Raw genomic sequence first — 9,111 nt, forward strand, 5'->3', positions numbered from 1 at the left:
CAGACCAACATCTGCTGTCTGAGAGGTAAGACAATGGCTAACTTGTAATATTTATTTTCAGACATATGTTCACTTGGATATATAAAATGAGATGCTTTGTTTTGTTTCTTAGAACATTATAGAATCAAACCAAGAACCATGAAGGTGCTCGTTGTGCTTGTGCTTGCTGTATTCACAGGTAGAAATTTTACTTCCAATTACATTTTCATTTGTTATTTTGTGTTACCTGCTATTGTGACAAAACATGAAAAAAAATGTTATAATGGTAAATACATTTCTGTAGTACATTCACACACATAAACACACTCACTGCACTGAAATCCAACTGAACTGATTCTTTCTTCCACCAGGTTGCCAAGCCAACATCTTCTATGCTGATGAGCCCAAACCTCAGTTGGAGCAACTCACTGGTGCTTTCTGGGATTATGTTGCCCAGGCAACACGCACAGCTGAGGACACACTGAAAATGATTAAGGAGTCTCAACTGGGGCAGGAAGTCAAGTAAGTGAACACAATTGACTTGCAAGATCACATTTGTCGATGATTCTATCACAAAATTCCATACTCATACATACAGGTATGTTTTTCTTCTATTCCTACAGTGCTAAAATTACAGAAAGTGCGAATGTGGCCAGTCAGTACGCCATCATCCTGCAGAACCAAATGCACCCCCTGGCCCAGGACATTGTGACCAAAATCTCCAAGGAGGCTGAAGTTCTGAAGGGTCATCTAGAAAGTGAGCTGACCACCATGAAGGACAAACTGGGGCCCTACACCGAGGATCTCAAGGCCCAGATTCAGCAGAGAGTGGAGGATCTGAGGGTGGCCGTTGCCCCCTACGCCGATTCCCTGGATTCTCAATCCCTGAAGGCCACCATCCTGCAAAAAACCGAAGAGCTCCGGGAGAGCGTGGAGGAGAAAGTGCAGGGGTTGCAGTCCCAGCTGGAGCCCTACACAACTGACCTTAAACAGAGGATGGACCAGCACCTGGAGGACTTCCAGCAGACCATAGTCCCCCTGACCGAGGAGCTTCAGGCCCAGATTGCTGAGAGAACCGCACTGGTCCAGCAGAGTCTGGCCCCCTACGCCGAGGACCTGAAAGAGAAACTGGACCCCTATGCCCAGAACCTGAAGGACCAGCTCACAGCTCTGTATGAGTCCTTCTCCAAGACCAGCTAAATCCTCAGAAGATCTCAACACCTATTGGACTGTTTTTCCACTATTCAACACTGTGACACTGAAATTTAAAAGCTTGATCAAACGTTTCCATTCTATAGTATGACTTGAACCAAGCTGCTATCTAAAAAGTAAATGCTTCTCTTTATAGCAATTCTGCCTGACTCATGTAGGGAAACTGTGCTAAAATCTCACACAGTAGGTTTTGTTAGTTTGCTAAAGAACATTAAATTCAGTTTGTGATAAGAACATTTACCATTAACACGGACGTTTACTTTTTGTATTTTTGTGCAGGAGTCGAGATTAGGAGCCGTTTGTCCTTTGTGAATGTGCTTGTAATATACCTTGCATGTTTAAAAATGACACATTTTCATTCCTTGTATTTATTATACAATAAAATAATTAGCAAACACAAAACAGTTATTTCTTAATATTATTAATGTTTTTTTGGAAAACTACTTAAATATTAGAAAAAATACTAGGAAATGTCAAGCAAAGCATTACTGGCAACACCTGGAACAATAGTAATTAAAACATTGAAACTATTTGTAACTGAACATGCTTTCAAAATCTTGAATCAAAAATTCACTTCTGATATGAAGAGACGCAAAAATTATACTCATTGCTTTTAGTTTCTTCCTGTGAAAAACACAGTTATTAATGTCTCAGGCACATCTCTCTGTCTCTCTGGCAGTTTCCTGAAACAACGATTGTATAAGAGAGACATACCATGACATGAAACTATTTCAGGTGTAATCCATTTCTTATCATGTCGGGAGACAGGAGGAGTATGGATGTAAAATGCCAGACTGGGTCCTAGAGAGAGTCTGTCTTGACTCTGGCGCGCATGTTGCTTTTTACAGTGGAACCTTTAACCTGTCACGCTTACAACTGTATGTGTAAAATACCAATTGAATTAAAAACTAACAGTTGCTTTCCAACACAGAGCAGTATATCAGACAAGCCAAAGGCAAGTTTATTCAATATAAAATTATTCATAGATACTATTATACTCCAACGAGACTCAGTAGAATGGGTCTAATTAAAGATGAGTTATGTTGGAAATGAAGGTGGCACATATGTGTATGCTTTATGGGAATGTCCTGAAGTTTCCCCTCAGAGGAGGATTGTTCTGGGTTATATGAGTAGATGGTTGCAATGCAAACTGTGGAGATTACCAGGACTGTGTCTCCTTGGTGACAAAGCTGTCGTGCAAATCTTAAACAAATCTGCGTTTAGAATATTAAAAACTGACCTAATAACCTGTATTGCCCAGGTGAACATTGGGATGGCTTCCATAGATATACACCTGGAGAGAACAATCCAGCTATGCAAAAACACTGATGATCAGGCGTAACAGTAATAGAGGCTCTGCACTGATGGCCAGGATGTGAATGTGACCACACTGGCTTCCTCTATATCACACGCTTCATGCCTACGTGTATACCTCCCTGGTTGTTTGTTTATTTGTCTGTTTGTTTGATGACTATTACATTCTTGTTAAAAATGTAAGAAAAATGTACATTATATATATAAACTTATGATTATCCAATTTCTTGCTTGAGATAGAAATTGCGAGCTTTACAAAGCTTAATAATAAGAGGAGAGGAGACGTCCCCTGGCTATGTCTTTTAACCACACAGACGTTTTAATAACAAGAGTAAAGACATTACACAGTTCATATTGCTCTGACGGGTGATTTCAGCACGGAACTGTCAGACCTGTACAGCAACTGTCTGGCAGCAACATTTTGGAAGCCCTTTTTACTTAAAGGAAAACAGAATGACCTGTTTACGTTTGCCTAGGCAAGCAAGTCTGATCAAGAGTAGATTAGACAGTCCTTGGAGGAGAGATAAAATGGAGCCCTGCTAATTCCCTGGGGCTCTATTTAAATGTGTCAGTTAAATGTAAAACTGAGCAGTTCTGAAACAAGAACAGCTGATACATGTTCTTGTTTCAGAACTGCTCAGTTTTACATTTAACTGACACATTTATACAAAGCAACTGCTGACTGAACACAACTTGAGAAATTGAGGGTTAAGGGTCTTGCTCAAGGACCCAACAGTGGCAAGTTGGCAGCAGTGAGGCTTGAACTAGTAGTCTTCCGACTACTAGTCAAGTACCTTAACCACCAAACTGCAATGACCAAGGGTTATGCCATCGTAGGGGTTTTCAGGAAGTAGAATTAGCATTTTTAATACATTTTGCAAAATTGCAAAAACCGATTGGTCATTGGTCATGTGAAAAACTCTCAGATGTCATTTCCACATAGAACAAATATAATGTCATGTTCAGACCTTATGCTCTTCTGGATTTTTCTATTTTTCTCTTGTTTGATGAGAAGGGTGAATGGTTTAGTTAGTGGATGTGCAAATGAGCTAGAAGTGCAGCTATGTCAAATTATTACAGCATTCGCAGCACTAAATGATGGGTTTATGGGTTGTGTGCTAGAGACACAGTGTTTAAAGAGGCGTAGTTGGTTTAAGAGTGAGCTCGAAGGAGGTGAGACGGGACATCAGACCTTCTGGAGGTGTTGTGGACTTAACACAGACCACCTGATGACTCCTGAGAAGAGCTTGTGATGTTTTGGTTACTGGAATGACATGAGTAGCAGGGCCCTATGGGAAACGCTAATGAATTAGCATATAATATTTTACAACTTATGCTGTATATAAGTACAATTCATTGTGCAGACTAATTGAGGATTTTTCACACTGCAAAATCTATGCAAACGTGACTGAAAGATTAAACATTATGGTTTACTTTAGTGACATAATTTAAAGCCACCTGCAGTTCGTCTGAAACTTGCTCAGAACACTACAACTACTTCTTCTTCTTTTCTTTTTTTTTCTTTTTTTTTTTACTGTTTTTACTGTTTTTAGTTTATTGTTTTATGTAACCCAACTGTCAAATTGCATGAAAATTATATTTTAGAAACTTGCAACCTCCAACTAGATATATGAAAGTTCCACAGCCTGAGCAAGGAATTTGTTTCTATTGTAATGTTCAGTGATGGCAGCCACTAAAAAGTGGCAGTGTGGCTAAAGAGTTAGACATACTTTTTAAGTGTGTTTGCATCATGATGATCATCATTTACCCCATTACCAAAATAAACAAACTATTACATCTGCTACCATAGCTGGATTTATTGATACCTTACCAGATTTAACAAACACTGATCTACCTGTATAAGGTTGAGAATTCATTCTATACAACTTTAGATAAGGTTGCTCCATCTCGATCAAATGAGTGAGAAAAGAATGGCTTCTTGGTACAAGGATCATATGCGTAGTCTCAAACACACCCTGTGAATCTTGGAATGTAAATGGGGAAATGCTAAATTAGAGGTATTTAAAGTGTCATGGAAAAATAGCCTTATTGAATACAAGCAAGACCTCGATGTGGCAAAACCACTCTACTTATCATCCCTAATAGAAAAACTTAAAAACTAATCCAAGAAGTAATAGATTGATTACATTTTTAACAACAGGATTGAAAATATCAGAAAAAAATGCATTGCATTAGCCCTGGTTAGCTCAGACAAACATTTAGAATTCTTGTCTCCAATCTGCCGTAAGGAGATAAGTTCTCTGGTAAATTCTTCCAAACCCTGCTCATGTATACTCAATCTCTTCCCACCTTATTTACTCAAAGAATTACTGCCTATTGGAATAGAACCTGTGCTCACTGTAATAAACTCTTCTGTGGGCCTAGGTTATATTGCCAAGTCATTGAAACTTGCTGTCATTAGATCAATAATTAAAAAAATCTAATCTTAATCCCCATGAGTTTTCCAAAGACAGAGCAATTTCTATCATCTTACTGGACAGCCTGGAAACACTCATTTTCAAATTCTAAATTATTTGGTAATAGACATATTAATGGTTTCATTGATACATTTCTAATTGATTAAAACAGGCTACATTTATCCATTTAAATTCAGACAAAACTTTAAATGTAGGCATCTGAAAACGAGATAGAATTCCTGTCTCATTGTAAATTTTGGTCCAAAAAAATGTAACCAAAATGTCATTTAGTGTGAAAATGCTAATGATTGTTCATTCATAATACACCCACATTTAATTATTTTTAGAAGATTATAAAACTGAACCAACCAAATAATTGCCTTCAGACTGCGAAACTGTCAAACATTAATAAACCACAAAATAGTTCACAACTGAATTAACTAACATCCTATGCAGGTCACAGGTGCCCCTGTGAAGTGTGTTAAACCTAAGCAAAGTCTAGCACTACTTTCCAACTTTGTGAGATCAAAGTTCAAGACTCCATTTGTCCTGTCTAGACATTCTAAGTCAATTGAACCTCTTGAAAAATCAGGAACGTTGTAATTCAGTGACTGAACTCTTAGCCTGCGTGTGTATGTTATCTTAACTTTTATTGGGCCATTAATCTGACATCTCACCTGAACTTCAGGACTTTCTGTTGTGGAGTAGCACCGACTGCAGTGGACTTTGGGTATCCAGCACAACACATCTCAGTAGAGTATATATGCTGACCTACCCTGCAAGACTTGCACAGACCAACATCTGCTGTCTGAGAGGTAAGACAATGGCTAACTTGTAATATTTATTTTCAGACATATGTTCACTTGGATATATAAAATGAGATGCTTTGTTTTGTTTCTTAGAACATTATAGAATCAAACCAAGAACCATGAAGGTGCTCGTTGTGCTTGTGCTTGCTGTATTCACAGGTAGAAATTTTACTTCCAATTACATTTTCATTTGTTATTTTGTGTTACCTGCTATTGTGACAAAACATGAAAAAAAATGTTATAATGGTAAATACATTTCTGTAGTACATTCACACACATAAACACACTCACTGCACTGAAATCCAACTGAACTGATTCTTTCTTCCACCAGGTTGCCAAGCCAACATCTTCTATGCTGATGAGCCCAAACCTCAGTTGGAGCAACTCACTGGTGCTTTCTGGGATTATGTTGCCCAGGCAACACGCACAGCTGAGGACACACTGAAAATGATTAAGGAGTCTCAACTGGGGCAGGAAGTCAAGTAAGTGAACACAATTGACTTGCAAGATCACATTTGTCGATGATTCTATCACAAAATTCCATACTCATACATACAGGTATGTTTTTCTTCTATTCCTACAGTGCTAAAATTACAGAAAGTGCGAATGTGGCCAGTCAGTACGCCATCATCCTGCAGAACCAAATGCACCCCCTGGCCCAGGACATTGTGACCAAAATCTCCAAGGAGGCTGAAGTTCTGAAGGGTCATCTAGAAAGTGAGCTGACCACCATGAAGGACAAACTGGGGCCCTACACCGAGGATCTCAAGGCCCAGATTCAGCAGAGAGTGGAGGATCTGAGGGTGGCCGTTGCCCCCTACGCCGATTCCCTGGATTCTCAATCCCTGAAGGCCACCATCCTGCAAAAAACCGAAGAGCTCCGGGAGAACGTGGAGGAGAAAGTGCAGGGGTTGCAGTCCCAGCTGGAGCCCTACACAACTGACCTTAAACAGAGGATGGACCAGCACCTGGAGGACTTCCAGCAGACCATAGTCCCCCTGACCGAGGAGCTTCAGGCCCAGATTGCTGAGAGAACCGCACTGGTCCAGCAGAGTCTGGCCCCCTACGCCGAGGACCTGAAAGAGAAACTGGACCCCTACGCCCAGAACCTGAAGGACCAGCTCACAGCTCTGTATGAGTCCTTCTCCAAGACCAGCTAAATCCTCAGAAGATCTCAACACCTATTGGACTGTTTTTCCACTAGTCAACACTGTGACACTGAAATTTAAAAGCTTGATCAAACGTTTCCATTCTATAGTATGACTTGAATCAAGCTGCTATCTAAAAAGTAAATGCTTCTCTTTATAGCAATTCTGCCTGACTCATGTAGGGAAACTGTGCTAAAATCTCACACAGTAGGTTTTGTTAGTTTGCTAAAGAACATTAAATTCAGTTTGTGATAAGAACATTTACCATTAACACGGACGTTTACTTTTTGTATTTTTGTGCAGGAGTCGAGATTAGGAGCCGTTTGTCCTTTGTGAATGTGCTTGTAATATACCTTGCATGTTTAAAAATGACACATTTTCATTCCTTGTATTTATTATACAATAAAATAATTAGCAAACACAAAACAGTTATTTCTTAATATTATTAATGTTTTTTTGGAAAACTACTTAAATATTAGAAAAAATACTAGGAAATGTCAAGCAAAGCATTACTGGCAACACCTGGAACAATAGTAATTAAAACATTGAAACTATTTGTAACTGAACATGCTTTCAAAATCTTGAATCAAAAATTCACTTCTGATATGAAGAGACGCAAAAATTATACTCATTGCTTTTAGTTTCTTCCTGTGAAAAACACAGTTATTAATGTCTCAGGCACATCTCTCTGTCTCTCTGGCAGTTTCCTGAAACAACGATTGTATAAGAGAGACATACCATGACATGAAACTATTTCAGGTGTAATCCATTTCTTATCATGTCGGGAGACAGGAGGAGTATGGATGTAAAATGCCAGACTGGGTCCTAGAGAGAGTCTGTCTTGACTCTGGCGCGCATGTTGCTTTTTACAGTGGAACCTTTAACCTGTCACGCTTACAACTGTATGTGTAAAATACCAATTGAAAAACTAACAGTTGCTTTCCAACACAGAGCAGTATATCAGACAAGCCAAAGGCAAGTTTATTCAATATAAAATTATTCATAGATACTATTATACTCCAACGAGACTCAGTAGAATGGGTCTAATTAAAGATGAGTTATGTTGGAAATGAAGGTGGCACATATGTGTATGCTTTATGGGAATGTCCTGAAGTTTCCCCTCAGAGGAGGATTGTTCTGGGTTATATGAGTAGATGGTTGCAATGCAAACTGTGGAGATTACCAGGACTGTGTCTCCTTGGTGACAAAGCTGTCGTGCAAATCTTAAACAAATCTGCGTTTAGAATATTAAAAACTGACCTAATAACCTGTATTGCCCAGGTGAACATTGGGATGGCTTCCATAGATATACACCTGGAGAGAACAATCCAGCTATGCAAAAACACTGATGATCAGGCGTAACAGTAATAGAGGCTCTGCACTGATGGCCAGGATGTGAATGTGACCACACTGGCTTCCTCTATATCACACGCTTCATGCCTACGTGTATACCTCCCTGGTTGTTTGTTTATTTGTCTGTTTGTTTGATGACTATTACATTCTTGTTAAAAATGTAAGAAAAATGTACATTATATATATAAACTTATGATTATCCAATTTCTTGCTTGAGATAGAAATTGCGAGCTTTACAAAGCTTAATAATAAGAGGAGAGGAGACGTCCCCTGGCTATGTCTTTTAACCACACAGACGTTTTAATAACAAGAGTAAAGACATTACACAGTTCATATTGCTCTGACGGGTGATTTCAGCACGGAACTGTCAGACCTGTACAGCAACTGTCTGGCAGCAACATTTTGGAAGCCCTTTTTACTTAAAGGAAAACAGAATGACCTGTTTACGTTTGCCTAGGCAAGCAAGTCTGATCAAGAGTAGATTAGACAGTCCTTGGAGGAGAGATAAAATGGAGCCCTGCTATTTCCCTGGGGCTCTATTTAAATGTGTCAGTTAAATGTAAAACTGAGCAGTTCTGAAACAAGAACAGCTGATACATGTTCTTGTTTCAGAACTGCTCAGTTTTACATTTAACTGACACATTTATACAAAGCAACTGCTGACTGAACACAACTTGAGAAATTGAGGGTTAAGGGTCTTGCTCAAGGACCCAACAGTGGCAAGTTGGCAGCAGTGAGGCTTGAACTAGTAGTCTTCCGACTACTAGTCAAGTACCTTAACCACCAAACTGCAATGACCAAGGGTTATGCCATCGTAGGGGTTTTCAGGAAGTAGAATTAGCATTTTTAATACATTTTGCAAAATTGCAAAAACCGATT

The 9,111-nt window shown here is 39.1% G+C and overlaps 2 protein-coding genes across 2 annotated transcripts; both read left to right on the top strand.

Annotated features, from left to right (window-relative positions):
• Window positions 1–1,179, top strand: LOC118242168 (apolipoprotein A-I-like). Its single transcript, XM_035531013.1, has 4 exons — window positions 1–25; window positions 113–178; window positions 351–501; window positions 603–1,179. The coding sequence occupies exons 2-4, from the start codon at window positions 139–141 to the stop codon at window positions 1,177–1,179; spliced, it is 768 nt and encodes a 255-aa protein (XP_035386906.1). The 5' UTR covers window positions 1–25; window positions 113–138.
• Window positions 1,180–5,712: 4,533 nt separating this feature from the next.
• On the top strand, window positions 5,713–6,891 carry apoa4b.2 (apolipoprotein A-IV b, tandem duplicate 2). The gene is made up of 4 exons (XM_035531012.1): window positions 5,713–5,737; window positions 5,825–5,890; window positions 6,063–6,213; window positions 6,315–6,891. Exons 2-4 carry the CDS (start codon window positions 5,851–5,853, stop codon window positions 6,889–6,891), a joined length of 768 nt encoding a protein of 255 aa, XP_035386905.1. The 5' UTR covers window positions 5,713–5,737; window positions 5,825–5,850.
• Window positions 6,892–9,111: the final 2,220 nt, after the last annotated feature.

This window comes from Electrophorus electricus, chromosome 10 (genome assembly GCF_013358815.1).
Source record: "Electrophorus electricus isolate fEleEle1 chromosome 10, fEleEle1.pri, whole genome shotgun sequence".
Lineage (NCBI taxonomy): Eukaryota > Metazoa > Chordata > Actinopteri > Gymnotiformes > Gymnotidae > Electrophorus > Electrophorus electricus.

Excerpts from the sequence above, each read along its gene's own strand:
- LOC118242168 (XM_035531013.1), top strand. The coding sequence starts at position 139 with ATGAAGGTGCTCGTTGTGCTTGTGCTTGCTGTATTCACAG. Across the intron at positions 179-350 it reads TGTGCTTGCTGTATTCACAG|GTTGCCAAGCCAACATCTTC; the intron begins GTAGAAATTTTA and ends TTCTTCCACCAG. Across the intron at positions 502-602 it reads CAACTGGGGCAGGAAGTCAA|TGCTAAAATTACAGAAAGTG; the intron begins GTAAGTGAACAC and ends CTATTCCTACAG.
- apoa4b.2 (XM_035531012.1), top strand. The coding sequence starts at position 5,851 with ATGAAGGTGCTCGTTGTGCTTGTGCTTGCTGTATTCACAG. Across the intron at positions 5,891-6,062 it reads TGTGCTTGCTGTATTCACAG|GTTGCCAAGCCAACATCTTC; the intron begins GTAGAAATTTTA and ends TTCTTCCACCAG. Across the intron at positions 6,214-6,314 it reads CAACTGGGGCAGGAAGTCAA|TGCTAAAATTACAGAAAGTG; the intron begins GTAAGTGAACAC and ends CTATTCCTACAG.